Source organism: Malus domestica, chromosome 17 (assembly GCF_042453785.1).
Source record: "Malus domestica chromosome 17, GDT2T_hap1".
NCBI lineage: Eukaryota > Viridiplantae > Streptophyta > Magnoliopsida > Rosales > Rosaceae > Malus > Malus domestica.
Genome location: NC_091677.1, coordinates 22,777,879 through 22,795,475, shown reverse-complemented (window position 1 = coordinate 22,795,475; position 17,597 = coordinate 22,777,879). Strand labels below are relative to the sequence as shown.

At 37.3% G+C, this 17,597-nt stretch overlaps 3 protein-coding genes and 1 non-coding gene across 5 annotated transcripts; 2 read left to right on the top strand and 2 right to left on the bottom strand.

The window, feature by feature from the left end:
* Window positions 1-2,406: 2,406 nt before the first annotated feature.
* Window positions 2,407-3,942, bottom strand: LOC103405430 (photosynthetic NDH subunit of subcomplex B 3, chloroplastic). Of its 2 annotated transcripts, none has more exons than XM_070816554.1 (6): window positions 3,574-3,942; window positions 3,340-3,450; window positions 3,195-3,251; window positions 3,042-3,104; window positions 2,762-2,889; window positions 2,407-2,634 (listed from the first exon to the last, which is right to left on the bottom strand). In XM_070816554.1, exons 1-5 carry the CDS (start codon window positions 3,862-3,864, stop codon window positions 2,794-2,796), a joined length of 618 nt encoding a protein of 205 aa, XP_070672655.1. In that variant the 5' UTR covers window positions 3,865-3,942; the 3' UTR covers window positions 2,407-2,634; window positions 2,762-2,793. The 2 variants fall into 2 exon arrangements, with proteins under 2 accessions (XP_070672655.1, XP_008342650.1); XM_008344428.4 differs by having other exon boundaries at window positions 2,827-2,889.
* A 51-nt stretch (window positions 3,943-3,993) lies between these two features.
* Window positions 3,994-4,067, bottom strand: TRNAN-GUU (transfer RNA asparagine (anticodon GUU)). The gene has a single exon. It is a non-coding gene; the product is annotated as a tRNA-Asn (tRNA).
* Window positions 4,068-4,386: 319 nt separating this feature from the next.
* On the top strand, window positions 4,387-5,632 carry LOC103405502 (tRNAse Z TRZ4, mitochondrial). Its single transcript, XM_070816427.1, is given in 5 exon segments — window positions 4,387-4,561; window positions 4,564-4,810; window positions 4,888-4,967; window positions 4,970-5,132; window positions 5,230-5,632. Coding segments are annotated over 5 exon segments (1,068 nt in total).
* A 6,783-nt stretch (window positions 5,633-12,415) lies between these two features.
* LOC103405431 (protein MODIFIED TRANSPORT TO THE VACUOLE 1) lies at window positions 12,416-17,210 on the top strand. Its single transcript, XM_008344429.4, has 5 exons — window positions 12,416-13,146; window positions 13,705-14,451; window positions 14,611-14,766; window positions 15,491-16,465; window positions 16,700-17,210. Exons 1-5 carry the CDS (start codon window positions 12,940-12,942, stop codon window positions 16,739-16,741), a joined length of 2,127 nt encoding a protein of 708 aa, XP_008342651.1. The 5' UTR covers window positions 12,416-12,939; the 3' UTR covers window positions 16,742-17,210.
* Window positions 17,211-17,597: the final 387 nt, after the last annotated feature.

Here is a 17,597-nt window from a genome sequence, read left to right as displayed (position 1 = left end):
GATGCAACCATATAAGAAATGAGATTATATAATCGAGACAATAGCCTTGTTTAAGGAATTGAACAATGTGAGGGATATTGGTGAAAATGTGCGTTTTAACTTTATGTTTTGGTGGTTAATAGTTAGTACACTGTATTATATAATTGGAAATACTATGAAATGTTTTTATTTTAGATTTCATCATGGCATATCCATACGTATATTCCTTGCACATAATTATTGCAAACGCTCTGAAGTGCAAATGTGAACGCAGGACAAACAGGTAAGTTCATGTAAGTCCAGGTAAGTTCAGGTAAGTTTAGGTAAGTTCAAGTAAGTATACGGTATTAGTTGAATTGATGGGGTTATGATATGACTATATTTATGTTTTAAGCAACTCCGACACTGTCGTACAGGTTGCAATAGTAGGCAACTCCGGCATTGTCGTACAAGTTGCTTATGAGTCGTACATGTTGTATTAGATGCATTTAAAGCTCATAAACCTACACCCCGGTGTTAGTGCTCCCGCCCATGGCCAAGGCACAGTCCTTCACGTAATGTTCACCTCCCGCACCATACGCTCACCTTGAATTCAAGGTAGGTGCACAGGCCTGTAGTACAGACTACTATAGGTGGTTCCGACTCGTAGGTGACTCTTCACGTGATTGTAGCACTTGAGCGTATTCATTTACACCCAGTCATGTCGTATAGACCACTACAGTGGTTTCGACTCGTGTGCAGGCGTAGTGCCGTACAGGTCACTAGAAGTGACTCCGGCTTATGTGCTAGCAATGATTGATGAGCTATGATTTCAGTCGTACAGGTCACTATAGGTGGCTCCGACTTATATGCTAGCTATGATTGATGATATATATATTTATGATGAGATGCTAGCATATATTTGTGATGAGATATGTGATGAGATGCTAGCATATATTTATGATGTGATGTTAGCATATATATGATGATATATGATGAGATGCTAGTATATATTTATGATGAGATATGTGATGAGATGCTAGCATATATATATTTATGATGAGATATGTGATGAGAAGCTAGCATATGTAATGAATAAGAGACGAGCTAACATATGTGATGAATATATGATGAGCTAGCATATGTAATGAATAAGAGACGAACTAGCATATGTGATGGATATGTGATGAGCTAGCATATGTAATGAATACGTGACGAGCTAGCATATGTAATGAATATGTTATGAACTAGCATATGTGATGAGATATGTGATGAGATGCTAGCATATATTTATGATGTGATGCTAACATATATGTGATGATATATGATGAGATGCTAGTATATATTTATGATGAGATATGTGATGAGAAGCTAGCATATGTAATGAATAAGAGACGAGCTAACATATGTGATGAATATGTGATGAACTAGCATATGTAATGAATACGTGACGAGCTAGCATATGTAATGAATATGTTATGAACTAGCATATGTGATGAGATATGGGTTAGTTGTACAGGTCACCCTAGGTGACTCCGACTTATGTACTAGTATGAGTTATTAATCGCATGATTATTTAATATTATTGATAAAATACCGTGTTGTGGTATATTATGAATTTTCTGGAAACTATACAAGCGTCGTAGTGAGGGGTTATAATGTTTTGCATGGTTTCTATTAAAATTTTACTTACAGGGCCACTCACCATTGTCTTGTCTTCACCCTCCAGGTTTTATTAGGTGAGCTTTCTTATCGTCGAAGATTCGTGGCGATTCTTAGTATTGGAGATTATTTCGAGGGTACGATTCTTAATTCACTATTCTGTATTTGCTTATACTCTAACGTCACGTGTGAAGTGGGTTCATTCCCGCTCACTGGTGCACTTTGGTATTTAGGCACTTTTAGGTTTAAATTTATTCACAATCTTCCACATCATCACATTTTATGGCTTCGTCACCTCCCAGGTGTTGGCTAGCACAACTCGATTTGGAGTCCTAGTGGACATTCCGGGTCGGGGTGTGTCAGGTTGCATGTTAGATATATGTTCTATGTTGGAGGTTCCAAGTATAATATAAATTAGGAAAACCTAACCTTCAAAGTGGCATGTGTAGATCATAAGTAATTGGTAAAAATTCATAGGATTGCTAGGTGATGGTGAAACCCTAGTGTTTTTCTAAATTGGTATTTAAAACTCTTTTATTTTGTCGTAATAATTTTGGGCAAATTTATCATTTGTTTTTAATATAACCTAATTTCAAAATCTCTTTTCTCAATTTTTAATTCTAAATAGTTGATTAGGAATTGTTTTTGCATAAATTATTAAAATAGTCATTGATGAGAACGACCTTGCATGAGTATCTATACTACAACATCCTTGTATTCTTGCAAGTATTTCATGTGATTTTAACCCTATTTGCGTAGGTTCTAAAAATCCTATCAGACAACAACTATACTAAAGGAATAATTTTATTCTGTAATAACTAATTACACTGATGATGCACTTCCATTTAAATTAATTCTCTATAAATTTAAACTGGATTAATTTAATATTTTTTGTTTATGTTCAAATTTACAATGGTAGGCAAAAATGTCTTATGAAGACTGGTTAGGGTCTACCAGGACTTCTTCATATTTCCATTCATGGGCTTTCCATTCTGGCAGCTGTTGGACAACAACCTGAAATTAATCCAAAAAGAAAACAATTACTAAAACATTTTGTCTTATAATTTGTTAAAACATGTTTTATACACGAGCGATAGTCTAAACTACTTTAAGATATAGAAAGGAGGATCCGATTACGAACTCAGTCCTAGAGGACGGACAAATTGTCTTGGCCTAACTCATATTTGCAACTTTTTCAAAACATACCAGCCCTCTAGAGTCAGGTTTCCCAACTGTGGTTTGGCAAGCAAGTCTCCAATTTTTTGGTTTCTGCAAGAGTCCATTAATTAACAGGATTGTCAGCCTTCATTACAATTTTTTGTTAAATCACCACCTCTCAAGATCACATCGTCTTAACTTTAATTAATTAGTGATTTAATTGATCCACTTAAGTAAAATCAGTTTTCGAACGCAGATGATACCTTTTTAAGGTGTTCCTTCTCTTTGTCTGTGCGAGGGGTTAACAGCTCTTTTCCTTGAACAATCTAGCAGCAAAATACAACAAAATTGAAAAATTAAAATTAAAATTCTGTATTAAATAATAATAAGAAATTAAAAAATTGTAAAATCATTACCTCCACCATGCATGTCCCGCAGGTTCCTCCTCCAGCACAATTCAGCAGAACTCTACTCTGAACATTTACATATAACATATATAAACCTCCTTTTTTTGAAAAAAAATTATAAGAATATTAAGAACTAAGTGGGAGGCATACTTACGTATGGTCCGTACAAATCGATATTTGAATCCAACATTATATTCCTAAGTTTCTGTCCTCCACAGGCTTGACGAAGATGCACATCTGGTGTTTGGTCAGGAAGTAAAACTGACTGAAAACAGTGAATCAATATACAACACACAATTAAACCAATATACCCCAAAAAGAAGTTTAAGTGATGGGGACGGGGACGTCATGCACAGAGAATTTCCATTAACATTTGTATGTAACGTACACTAACAAATGCGAAATCCACGGAAGGGGGTTGCTCGGGTTGAATGGCTTCAGATTGGCTCTCTTGGGATGTGCTAACTGCTCTAATTTTTGCTCTGGAGAAACTGATGAGGGGCTTGGAAGGTCTGAGAGTTGAATGGGAGTTGGTAATGTTGGAGTTGATCAAGTTAAATGGGAGGGAGCAAAAAGATGACCAGCAAGAGCTCAGTTGGAGAGCAACCATTTTTGATATATTTGAACTGAAATGAACTGGACGGATGATTTGCATGGGGTTTTGGTTTGTTTGCAGCATCGTGTGTGGTGGATCTTGCTAATTACCTTATCTCATTGATCTGAAGGATTTTTTTATAGATTTAAAAATGTTTACCTTATCTCATCGAGATGAAGGATTTTTTTATAGATTTAAAAATGTTTAAAAAACCGCTAGAAGGAGGGTTCGAACCTCCGACCTTGTGGTTAACAGCCACACGCTCTAACCAGCTGAGCTATTCCAGCTTGATGATATCAAGTGTAAAAGACCCATTTTAAATTCAGATTCCTTCCTCTCGACACATCACTTCTCCGTTCTTAGGATTTGCAACTCCTTCTGATTCTATGTAATTCCAGCAGATATTGTCATCGTTTTTAATTAAGATTTCTGGAATTATGTTTGGTATTTGGCACTCGGGATTCAATGATTTCTGGAATGTTTTTGTTAATTTACCATTGTATTTTGCACTCAGGATGCAATTTCTATATGCCAATCGGGTTCTCATTAGCATGACTACTTTTTCTGTATTATTGCAAGTTCTACAATCACTTTATTGATGTACAAATGTTAATAATAGTGATTTTCATGTGTGTTGAACAGTTCACTTTGCGTCCATATACTCGTCTTGGATTAGATAGGTCCGTTATTCCAAGTCAGGTGTCTTCCTCAGAATTCATTGATGAGTTAATTTCAGACATTCCGGAGGTTGTAGATGCTGCCCATTGTGTTAGTCAGTTGTGGCACCAGTCCGCATGATCAAACCAAGAGATAATGCAGTTTTGGTTGAAGAGCCATGGTACAATGAGAATACGCTTCCCGGTTGTTTGGAAAATGCAAGGAGAGATGTCTTGGAGATGGTTCTTTTAGGGACTGGATCATTTCAGACATCTAAATATCGCAATGTCACTTCTATCCGTATCAATCTTTTATCCAAAGGAGGTCTACTTTTAGATTGCGGTGAAGGAACCCTGGGACATCTAAAAAGAAGGTAACGTCGTCTGAATTTTTTCAAATACATTTACTAGTACTGAAATCCATTCCCCAGTTTAAGTACATCAACAACAGATATGGTGTAGAGGGTGCTAATAATGCTGTGAGAGATTCTAGCTGTATTTATATTTCTCATATTCAAGCTGATCATACCGGACTCTACAACGTGATTTGTTCAAGGGACTGCCGCACGAGCCATTACTTGTTGTTGGACCGATAAAGCTTAAGTTCTTTTTTGATGCATACTAGAGACTCGAACATTTAGATTTGCAGTTCCTTGATTGTAAGCACACCATAGAAGCATCTTTACTTGCTTTTGGGTGTTACTGAAGCCAATAGGGATTACTCTTCTCCCATAAGTCCAGCTCGTGTCGAGGACATGAGCATTAAAAATACAGATAGGTAATTGGCAGAGAGAGTTGATTCCAATTTATTTGCTAAAAGATCCCGTATGCAGAGCTATTGGAAAAGGCCGGGTAGTCCTATTGACAACAATGCAGTTCCAACTGTAAAGAGCTTGCAAAAAGTGCTTAATGAAGCTGGCAACCATAGCACAACGCAGGAAGCCATAGAAGTTGGAAACTCTGCGGGAGTTTATCGTATCATCCTCACCCACTTCAGCCAGCGATATCCGAAAATCCCAGTATTTGATGATATACACATGCATAAGACATGCATTAGATTTGACATTATGAATATTAACATTGCTAATTTTCCTGTGGCCCCAAAGGTACTTCCATATTTGAAACTGCTTTTTAGAGACGAGATGATTGTTGACGAGGAAGATGAGTTGATAAAGGCTGCAAGTGTGGCTTCTTGATACGAAATTACGTCGTCGTCTGTTGTAATTTCCTTATTCTTTCAGTACTCGTGAAGGGAATCATCAACAATGTTGGTGAAATAGATCATTTGTCACAAACTTCTGAATGTTGTGCATTATTGTTATGTAAAAGTGAATCTCAGTTCAATAATTTTTAAGATTCATAGGAATTTCAAGGGAAATTCTGATAGAAAATGGAATTGACTCAATGCAAGGGGAAAAAACATTTAACCTGTAGAAGCATTCATGACATGTCATTTACTTTTGATTCTTTTTTTATTTCTTCAATGATTCTAGACATCCCAAAGATGGGGAATGATACTAGTAATTATAAACAGGGTAACCACTAATGATTGAGGTAGACATCAGTTTGGGCCTGAGAGCCGAGAATGGGCTAACACAAGTTCGAAAGCCACAATCCTTGGCCTATTAATGATCTCTCGGACCAATGGGTTTCAGCCTAGGAAATGGCTGATTCAACCGAGTCCTCATGAAAGTGGGACTGTGAAAGGATTAAGTTCAAATGTGGCTTGGTCGAGTCCTTAGTGAACTAAAATTGCCAAGGATCAAAATGAAATCTGTTTAGATGTGAATTATTCTAAATATCAGGATTTATTCTTGATCATATAAGAATGTAGGAGTCACATAAAGGGACTAGATTCAAAATTTTGGTTTAAATCCAGAAGTCGAGACTGGATTAAGGTGAGTTTCGACTAAGGAAGGGATTAAAATGGACAAAGATGAATAGTCAGGTCAATGTTGAGTGACATAGTCCCATCAGGACTCTAGCTTGGCATACTGGTTTATCACAACGTCAATCCCTATAAATATAAGAGGTTTTGCAACATGGGAAACCCATTAACTTAACAAACAACTCAAAACGCTCCATGCAAGTTGTAGAATCAAGCAATAGAGGAGCAACGTCAGTTTGGATTACATCACTACTTATGTTTTGGTTGGTTATTTATCCAACTCTCACCGGTGAAGAATTCTTAATTCTTTTTCCCAAAGAGTGCACTTCATTAGCTCCTAGTGAAGAAAAGTGTTCTATGATTGGTTACTTTAAGGTGCATTTTACAATTTGGCATTCAAATGACAAAACCACATTGACTATAAAAACGCCCATCTCCTTTGAGTACATGTACCCTTACATATGGATATTGATTTGGCACACCTATATACTAAGGAATATAGTTGAGGCAGCCGAACTTGGTACAAGAGATCCTAAACTACGCATTGAATTAGGCAAACTTGTCTTCAGGTTCCAGAACCCTAGGCCGAGACATGTGTAACATTCCACATCGCCCAGGGGAGTGGATCATGTAAGCCGTATATGTATATTCTCATCTCTACTTAGCACGAGGCCTTTTGGGAGTTCACTGGCTTCGAGTTCCATCGGAACTCCGAAGTTAAGCAAGTTCGCAAGATAGCCATCCTAGGATGGGTGACCCACTAGGAAGTTCATGTGAGTTCCCAGAAACAAAATCGTAAGGGCATGGTCGGGGCCTAAAGCAGACAATATCGTGCTACGGCGGAGTCAAGCTTGGGATGTGGTGGGGGGCCCGGGCCAGGATGTGACAATTTGGTATCAGAGCCAATCCATGGCCGGATGTGTGCTGACGAGGACGTCGGACCCCTAAAATGGTGGATTGTAACATCCCACATCGCCCAGGGGAGTGGATCCTGTAAGCCTTATATGTATATTCCCATCTCTACCTAGCACAAGGCATTTTGGGAGCTCACTGGCTTTGGATTTCATCGGAACTCCGAAGTTAAGCGAGTTCGCACGAGAACAATCCCAAGATGGGTGACCCACTGGGAAGTTCTCATGTGAGATCCCAGAAACAAAACTGCGAGGGCGTGGTCAGGGCCCAAAGCAAACAATATCGTGCTACAGCGAAGTCGAGCCCAGGATGTGGTAGGGGCCCGAGCCGAGATGTGACACACGTCCATTCTTTAATGTTAGTCACTTAAAGGCAGAAGTCAACATTGCATTCGACACCACCATTACATCTATTCTACTCACTCGATCGAGCTCAGTTGTGAATTGGCACGCTCGCATTCACAAGAAAGACTTCCTTAACTCATAGTTATTCAGCCTGCGCGCCACGTAGTCTTTGTAATTTTTAAGATCAACAACATCACTACCTTTATATTTAGTTGCTTACAATACCTCACACACTACTATTTTATACTTCATGTTTAGTTCTTTTAATATCTCATATTTCTATTTTTTGTTTTTTTGTTTTTATTTTGCATTGATATATATATTTCATTAAGGGCCGAAGGGGAAGCTTTCAAAAACCAGACAGCAAATGTATTGAGGATTACAACGTTTAGACTCAAAGAAGTATAACTAATTACATAAGATCCTCAAAAATGAGGTCAGTGATGAATGATGGATGGTATACAAGCCATTCACATTTATCCCTAATGTTCAAGTTGTAATAAGCCATACGGTGAGCTATGGTGTTAGCTTGGCAACGTACATGGGTACATAAATCTTTAGTGATTGATGGAAGCCAGGATTTGGAATCTTCTATAATGTTGCCAATAGTAGGCAAATTATGAGAATGATCCGAGATGGCCCCTACAATCTGAAGAGAATCACCTTCAATAATCAAGCTTTGGAAACCCCTTGACCTTACCCTACCACACCACCTCTAAGAACCAAAGCTTTCGCTTGGAGATTGGAGAAAACATTCCTAAAGTTCTTGCAGAAACCAGCAACAAAAGTGCCACTATCATTTCTGATCACAACATTCGCCCTCCCTTTTTCCCCTGCATATTTCCTTCTCATTCTAAGCACCATCAAAATTCATCTTCAAACGATCGCTAAGAAGTAGCGACCATTTAATGTTGTTAAGAGCAGAAATAGGGGGAAATGGGGGGTCAGAGTTTACCCTAATAAATTCCTGCCACCACGAAATAGCCTAAGTCATTAACAAGTCAAGTGGATCACATTTATCATTCCAAAGTCTAGCATTTTGACAATTCCAAATCTAGACAACCATCATCACAATATCGAAATTGTGTGATGAAAGGTTGGAACTAGATCAGAAAACCAGTCCATCATTAAAGAAGGATCAGGCCATCTAGCAAATGAATCGAGTAGGGAGTAGGTCCAAGCACAGTGGGCAAAACGACATCTTTTGAAAAGATGAACTGAAGACTCCACATTTGAGTCGCAGAAAACACACGATACATCCATCGATATGCATTTCTTCACCAGACTCACCCTAATGGGGATGAGATCTCTACAAAGCCGCCAAGTGAAAATGTGCACTTTAGGGGGAACCTTTGCATTCCATATCTTTGATCATGTCCTAGAGGTGGAAGGTACTCCAACAGAGGACGAGGCACTATTTCGATAAGAGAAAGTCCAAGCCTAAGTGACGTGGTAAGTGGATTTGACGAAGAAGAAACCCATGCGCTTATGGTGCCAGATCAAAGCATTTTCCTTACCTGTGATACTCATAGGAACTGTTTCAGTGTTTGAGAAAATTGATTCAATCAAATCCACCCTCCACCCCATGGAAGCATAGTCAACAAGATCATGGACATTCTACAGAGTACATCCATCAGGTTTAGGGGATGAGATACGAAAGGTGGAGGGAAGTGGGATCCAGGGATATCTCTAAATGTTAACTGATGCGTCGTTTCCAATCATCTAGTAGACCCCACGCTTAATAACTTCTCGAGCAGCGCATAGGCTCCTCCAGCTAAATGAGCAGTTAGGTCTCACCACTGCATCGAGGAAGGAAATGGTTGGAAAATATTTCACCTTCAGTACACAGGTCAACAATGAATCCGGGGTTTTTATGATCCTCCAAGCTTGTTTAGCCAGCATAGCAAGATTGAAGTCATAGATATTCTAAAAACCCAATCCCCCCTCGAACTTATGTGAGCAGAGCTTGTCCTAAGCCAACCATTGTATTTTCTTTCCCCCCTTAGCTCCATTCCACCAGAAATTAGCAACGAGCTAGTTAAATCGTCATAGAGGTGTTTTGGTAGTAATAAACAACTCATAATGTAGATTGGGATTGAATGAGCCACAACCTTCACAAGGATTCTTTTTTTTTTTTTCCGGCTGCACTAAGAAACTTACCCTTCCAACACTAGAGGTGTTTTCAAAGTCGTTCCTTTATAAAGCCAAAGCACCAACTGTGGTTGCGTCTAACAATGGTAGGGATGCCCAAATACCTTTCATTTATGCTGACCCAATTAATCCTTATGACAGAAGCAAGTCCCTCTCTGGCCTCTTAATATTTTTACTAAAGCAAACTTCACTTTTATGGAGGTTGACTTTTTGACCAAAGGCCCTTTCATAGACATAAATAATATCCGTAATTTGGGTGCAATTCGACAATTTTGCACGGGTGAAAAGAAAACTGTTGTCAGCAAGCAGTAAGTGCAAGATCGATAGGGCTCCAGAACAAATGGTCAAGCCTTGGAACAAACCGAGCTCCTCCCTTCTAGCTATTAGTTTCGAAAGACCTTCTGCACACAATAGGAACAGGTATGGCGACAGCGGATCGTCTTGGCAAAGGCCTCTTAAAGGATGAATGTACCTCCTTGGGCTCCCATTAAAGATAAAAGAGTAAGTGATAGAAAAAACCGATGCCATAACCAGGTTGATCCACCGAGAAGAGAACCCCAACTTCATAAGTACACGGCGAAAATAGGACTACTCAATTCGATCATATGCCTTGCTCATGTCAAGCTTTAAAGAAAGAAAGCCATTTTTGCCCCTCTTCCTGTTAGATAGCGTAATAGCAACCTCGAATGCCATAATTGAATTGTTGGAAATTTGGGGCCCCAAGATGAAAGCCATCTAATGAGAGGAGATAATGGATGGCAAAGACTTTTGAAATAATTTTAGTAAGGACATTGTAGAGGCTAATTGGCCGAAGATAAGACATCTCTGTTGGTTTCTTCTGTTTAGGGATAAGGCACCCGCCTAGACCCGCCTAGGTTGCAACTCACTTAGACAGAAAATACATAACTTTCATTTTGCATTTTGTTTTTTTCCAATAAATTGTAAGAGACTTGTTGCATACTTGAATGAACAAACATTATATCCTTATTTCACATGTTTTCATTATGTTCCAATACTTTATGATATATATATGCATTCTATTTTGTAGTTTATGATGAAATTATATATATTTCAAGTAGAAGCAGACACTTATTTACATGAAATATGATAGATTTACTTAAATCCGCCTAGTCCGCCTAGGCGCCCGCCTAGCCGCCTAGGCGTTAGGCCCCAGCCCACCGCCCGACTAACGCCTAGCGACTTTTAGAACCTTGACCATATTGTCACATCCAAAACATAAAAACGTAACTTTCTTTTAAGTATATATTTACATACCCAAAATAAGAACATAATAAAAAAAAATTAGAACATTACAAAATATCAAATGTTCAAAAGATTTGCAAAATTAAGGACATTGGAACATTAGAACATTGGAACCTTGCATATTTTCTTTAATAGTTTTTTAATTAATGTAGAAGTGTAAAAAATATAGAAAAAATATATAAACGCTCGTAATGACAAGCTTTATAACTTTCGTGAAGAGCTTAACTTCGAAATTCGCCACTATAATCATATAAATCATAGATCAAAATTTAACAGTTGATTGTTGTTTACATTTACGCTTTCTTTTTCTTATCAAATTTTGTTTTTTCAGATTTTCTTTTTTGAAAACATGATCTATTAGAGGGTGAACGAAGATGAACGTTTTGGATCGTTGATATTATGTTCATAGTTTTACGGTTAGTGAACATTGCTTGATGTTTATAAAGTTTCTACAAACTATATGACATCGACTCATATTTCAGTTAACTGTAAATACCGAAACGTGATATCAAAGATCTGAACCATTCATCTTCTTACATCTGCGAGATGATCATGTTTTCAAAAAAGAAAATTTAAAAAATGAAATTCAATAAGAATAATAAAGCGTAAATGACAATCGACAGTTAAATAAAAATTTAAGGTTTATGGATTATAGTGTTAAATTTTGACCCCTTTTTATGAAAGTTGTAAAGCTTGTCACTATGAGTGATTGTATATATATTTTTTACATTTTTTTACACTTCTACAATAATTATTATTAATTTTTCCCTCAAATAAAAAACATTATTCATGAGGGTTTGGAGGATTTTAAAAATCTAAACGATAATATAAGTGTAACCATTATCTACTCATGAAGGAATAATGATAAATCACGAGTGTTTATATATTCTTTCACATTTTTCATACTTGTATGTATGTCTTCTTAGTTCTTGCCTGTACAAATATTATACTAGTTTATTTTAATTTTGGACAACAACATGTTAAGTAAAATTTATTCTAGTAATGATAATAAGGAACTCTCATAATAAAAATAAATAATGACTAAAACCTTTTTTTTTTAACTTATATAGAATAATAATACAAAACTATATATTTAATATAGAATATATTGTATATATTAATATGACTATTATATTTTATAATAAATCTTTTAGTAATTAAACTTTAAAATTATCAAAATAATTTTTTTCTTAACGGGTTGAAATGGGTTACCCACGTGTTACTCCCGTGTATACTCAGGTCATCAGATAATGAACCGATTAATTATCATGTTGATCTGAAATCCACTATTTTTTTGTCGTGTCAGAAACTGCCGGGTTCTAATATAAATAGTCTTTCTCGTCAAAAATCGTTAAACTTTTTGTAAGTTTGATGATGTGACATGGAGCCTATATAGCCAAATTTGGAGCTTAATTCATGGAGCCAAAAAATAATAATAATAATAATAATAATTGAAAAAAAATATAACAATTCAACCTAATACTATTCAGCAAAAGCAGCGATGACCGATGAGGCCGAGCGAGAGCATTTGTGTTTTTGCGTGCCAATTTTAGGCGCCTATCGATAGCGCGCATCAAATTCGCTCAACGTAACTGTTTTCTTCTTCTCCTTGCTCCTCCATTTTCCTCATCACCTTCCAATAGCTTTCTCTCTCTAAAACCCTAATTCTGTTCCAAAGCAAATCCAATCTTCGATTTCTCAACGCCAATCTAAACAATCCATCACTCTACCGATTCAATCAAATCCAATTCATGCGTATCTGAACCGAAATTTCGGTTTTCTCCGCGGCTTCGATCCAATTTCGAGTTTAACGTCGATCCAAGGACGCACCCTACTGGGATTTGATTGGGATTCTATTGGATCGGATCTTTTCGATCGGGTGCTTTGGGAATCAAATTCCTCGTTTTTTGATTGGGAAAGATAGGTTTTTGCATAATTGGGAATCATGGATTCGAGTCGAAGAGCTGTGGAGTCGTACAGGAGGTCCCGGATGATCGATGCGGTGACTTTCGACGAAGACAAGGTCGCACCCGTTTACAAATTGGAAGAGATTTGCCAGCTTCTGCGATCCTCGCATGTCAGTATTGTCAAGGAGATGTCTGAGTTTGTATTTAAGCGTTTGGACCATAAAAGTCCAATTGTTAAGCAGAAGGTATACAATAAATCTTGTTATATAGTAAAATTTTGTTGGGAAAGTATGGTTTTTGTATTTGTTAAATGCTTGTATGAACTTGATTAATTGGTTGAGTTGATTTTATTCTATAGTATAATTGTATCAGGTGTTCGGTTTAAGCTGAATGTATATTCCTTCGTGAATGCTATTGCTAATAGTTTGTTATCAATGCGAATTGAAGATTAAGATGGTGATTTTTTATATGATAACTTTGATTGTGGTAATGGCTTCTGTTCATCAATGGCATGATAGACGCGGAGAATCGAACTCTATGTAAATCACTGTGGTTTGAATTTCGATGAAATGATATAGTGTGTTTATAACTTTGCTTTAAATAATGACTTCCACTCATCAGCGGCCTCTTTATGAGAGATAGGCTTGGCATAGTAAATTCTATGTAGATTGCAGTGGTTTAGTTTCCATAACAGAGATGCATGTAGAAGTGAGACTTGATGAATGTTGGGATATTTTTCGAGAATTTACTTAGAATTATGATTACGGCAGATATTGATACTATTATGCCCAAATGTTCTGCAGGCTCTTAGATTAATAAAGTATGCAGTGGGAAAGTCTGGTGTGGAGTTCAGGAGGGAAATGCAAAGAAATTCAGTGGCAGTGCGCCAACTATTTCACTATAAGGGACACCCAGATCCTTTGAAAGGAGATGCACTTAATAAGGCTGTGCGGGATACTGCTCATGAGGCTATTTCTGCTATCTTTCAAGAGGAAAGTAATGCACCACCTGCAGATGATCTTAACAGAAGAATACAAGGTTTTGGGAATACGAACATCGAGATGTCATCAGATGAAAAAAGGTCTTTCATTAGTGAGGTTGTTGGTCTTGGAAGTGCATCTATCAAGCAGGGACTTAGTAATTTTACCCATAGTCACTCTTTTAAAAAGAATGACAATGGAAATTACAAGAGTCCAAATCTTCATAGATCGTTGACCATAGAAAGCGAGCAGGTTGATAGATATGAACCTGCTCAATATCGCAATGAGGCTCAAAATAGTTTTGGGTCATCAAAAAATGTGGCTAGTGGACCATGGAATGAGGATTCTAGGGTAACCAAAACTGAAATAACCAATGGAGATTCCAGTTCAAATTACAGAGAGAGTAAAACCCGTGAGGAGAGGTTGTTGGAGACCATTGTGACGTCAGGTGGTGTACGTTTACAACCCACTCGAGATGCCATTCTGATTTTCCTTACTGAGGCAAAGAAGTTGGATGCTGTAGCTTTGAGTCATGCCCTGGATTTAAAACTACAATCTCCATTGTGGCAGGCAAGCTCATTATACTTAAGTGTTGGCGATAATTCTTCCACATTGCTTATTAATTGTTCAATCAGTATTTATTAAGGAGTAAGGGTTAGGTGGAATTTTTGTTGTATTTATAGATCTATCTCTGTCTAACTTTCTTTTATGCGATTATTTGTCTATCAGGTACGCATGAAAGCTATTTGTGTTCTTGAATCAATTTTGAGGAGAAAGGATGATGAGCATTTTGCAATCATAGAATCATATTTTATTGACAACAAAGATCTTGTAGTGAGATGCTCTGACTCTCCCCAGTCTTCTTTGAGGGAAAGGGCTAACAAGGTATTCCTTTATTTCCTTATAAATATGAATATGTGTGAGATTCGTCCATTTCCTTGTTTCTCAAAATACACATATTGATGATGAACAAGTGATTTTATGTGTTATCTGGTTGTATCACTTGAACTCTTCTACGTCAGATCCAGGCGGCCCTTGCTGCTCAAGTCTAGGATTGATTGTAAATGAACAAGAACTTGGGATTGCCGTCTTTCACATAGTAGGATCAAAGGATTTTTATTTTCTTGTGGTGATAAAAATAACAAAATGTTATATATTTGTAAAGGTTGAGCTGCCTTGGCTATTTCGTATCGAACAAAGAATTAAAAGAGCTTTAAAAGAGGACAAACAAAAGTAATTGGTACATTGTTACATAATTGTCATGAAAGGATTCTCCATCTGTTACTTATAATCATTAAGTGTTAACATGTGCTGTTTAATAAAATAATGATTTTCTTGTTTCTGCAATGTCACTTCATTGTGTATGTAGAAAAGAATCTATACTTGCTCCTTGTGACTTTTCTAGACTTGATTCTTCTTCTTCTTATAGATAATTTGAATGTATATTTCTTGATGAATTCATGCTTGATGATGTGAGGAAAATGTAATTTTTTCGAGAGGTTAAATGCAATTTTACAGTTTGGATGTGTGTGTGCGTGCACGTCCTTATTTTTCTTTGAAAAGATACAGTAGGTCATGCATTTGAATGGACATTGTTCTTAATGAGCAGGTTTTGAGCCTCTTGGGTGGAGAACAGACAGGCAATGTGGCAAGTAATTCAGAACAGCCTATGAAGGCTCAGACTGCTACTTTTGTTCAGATGCCTGACCTTATAGACACCGGTGATCTAGATGATTACGATGTGACCAATGCTGCAACTGAGAACCCAAGTGATCAAGTCATCACAAACTTAACCGCACCATCACCAGCACCCCAACTAATTGATGATTTATTTGGAGATGGCCCAGGGAATGTCGTAAGCACCAGTGAACTGGAAAATGACGATGACCCTTTTGCAGATGTATCGTTCCACACTAATGACAGTAAAGAACAAGCAGATGATCTCTTCTCTGGGCTTACCGTTGATAATAAACGAGATCCTCATGAGAACTCCATAGCAGAAAAGAAAAGTGGACCTGAAATGTTTGACATTTTTGGGCCCGATTCTGAACTTCCGCAGGAGCAGGATCATAAACATGATTTAAACAATTTAATGGGTGGCTTATCCATTGATAAAAATGTCTCAAAGATGGAGCAGAAAAGAACCCCTCCTGGACAACTTTCTGAACTTCTATCGGATTCAGCTAGTCATCCCAGCCATCAGGCATCCGGCAATGCTTGGAGTGGCATTCTTAATTCTCAAACAGCATTGCCGAATGGAAATGCAGTGTTTCCTCCTGGTGCTATGCCTTACAATATACCTCCCGGAATTATGTTCAATCCAGCCTTTCCTTCTCAGCCAATAAATTATGGTGCCATGGGAAATCTCCTTGCTCAGCAGCAATTCCTAGCGACAATGTCTGGCTTTCAACACTTCGGAAACTTCAATTCGCAAAATATGAATTTAAGTAACGTTGCTGGAACAAATGGAGGATATGCTTCAGCACTTCCTGATATTTTCCATGCAAATCAACCAAATCCAGCTCCTAGTTCAGTGGTGAACAGTTCAAAGAAAGAGGATACTAAAGCATTTGATTTTATCTCGGTAAGTTTGATTTCTGAAACCTATTAATGTTTCCTTCATTACAATTTTGCATGGTTATATCAACTGTTCACCTGTATTTAACCTAAGGATGATGTTACCTACATTTTCGAAGCCGATGGTACCTGAACCTGTATAGATCAGATATCTACAAAGCAAAGCAAGAAAATTTTCTTCGGCTTGTTTTTTTGTTAGTACTAAGTTGTTGAATCGTTTATCTTACTGATTGTTATGTAGGACCATATTGCTGCAGCTCGTGATCCAAAGAGGGTAGTTTAAGCCTTTCTTCGTGTGCTTCAAGACTAAGGACCACTGCTGTACTCCGATGGTGATTTCAAAGCAGGTTCATCTCATAGAACTAATATTTTGTTGTGGAAAGAGTGAAATTTGCATATATTGCTGAGATGTTTCGATGATAAAATACAATTGCAAGGGATAATGACCAAATCAACTCAGAATCGGAATGAAAAGAGTAAATGAACATATTCGTGCTCGTTTTCGGTGTTGGAGATTGAAGAGAGTGAATGTTGTGTAGTTAGCTTTGCTAGTTTTACTATTATGTAATGTAATGCAGGCGAAGATTTACCCAGCCCGCCCTCGTGTAATGAATTTGTAGAGTACCTTTTTGTCCTCCTTTTTTTCTCTCGTTTTTTGTTTGATTTTTTTCTCTTAGAAAATAAATTGTGGTACATGCATTTGATTTGATTATAGGAAACGAATAATAAAACAGTCCGACAGATTATCTTTATCGATCTTACACTCCCACGAACTGTTGTCAATTCGAGTTTTTACAACTCAAGTCTTTGGTCAAAGCATTTTGCTAAGCTAATTGTGATTCTTTATAGCTAACCATACTTTCAAAGTTATCGTTGCAACATAGGATCTCTTGTTCATATCTCATGCCTTCAGTGGGTGGTTCTAACTCCCTACCTTCTGCATCGTACAAATTTCATTATTAGAACAGTTCAATTTTTTAATCTTCATTTATAGATTATTCCTACGAAAAGTTGTTTGAATCATATATCGCTTAATCATGCATAGAAACCAAATAATATTTAGAACGCGTGAAACTCCTCACAATCTCATAAGGGCGTTGAGACCACAGCATGTAACACACATGGGAGCGGATTACCCA

Excerpts from the sequence above, each read along its gene's own strand:
- LOC103405430 (XM_008344428.4), bottom strand. The coding sequence starts at position 3,864 with ATGCTGCAAACAAACCAAAACCCCATGCAAATCATCCGTCCAGTTCAT. Across the intron at positions 3,105-3,194 it reads GCGGGACATGCATGGTGGAG|ATTGTTCAAGGAAAAGAGCT; the intron begins GTAATGATTTTA and ends TTTTGCTGCTAG. Across the intron at positions 2,635-2,826 it reads AACCTGACTCTAGAGGGCTG|GTTGTTGTCCAACAGCTGCC; the intron begins GTATGTTTTGAA and ends GATTAATTTCAG.
- LOC103405431 (XM_008344429.4), top strand. The coding sequence starts at position 12,940 with ATGGATTCGAGTCGAAGAGCTGTGGAGTCGTACAGGAGGTCCCGGATG. Across the intron at positions 14,452-14,610 it reads TACAATCTCCATTGTGGCAG|GTACGCATGAAAGCTATTTG; the intron begins GCAAGCTCATTA and ends TTTGTCTATCAG. Across the intron at positions 16,466-16,699 it reads AAGCATTTGATTTTATCTCG|GACCATATTGCTGCAGCTCG; the intron begins GTAAGTTTGATT and ends ATTGTTATGTAG.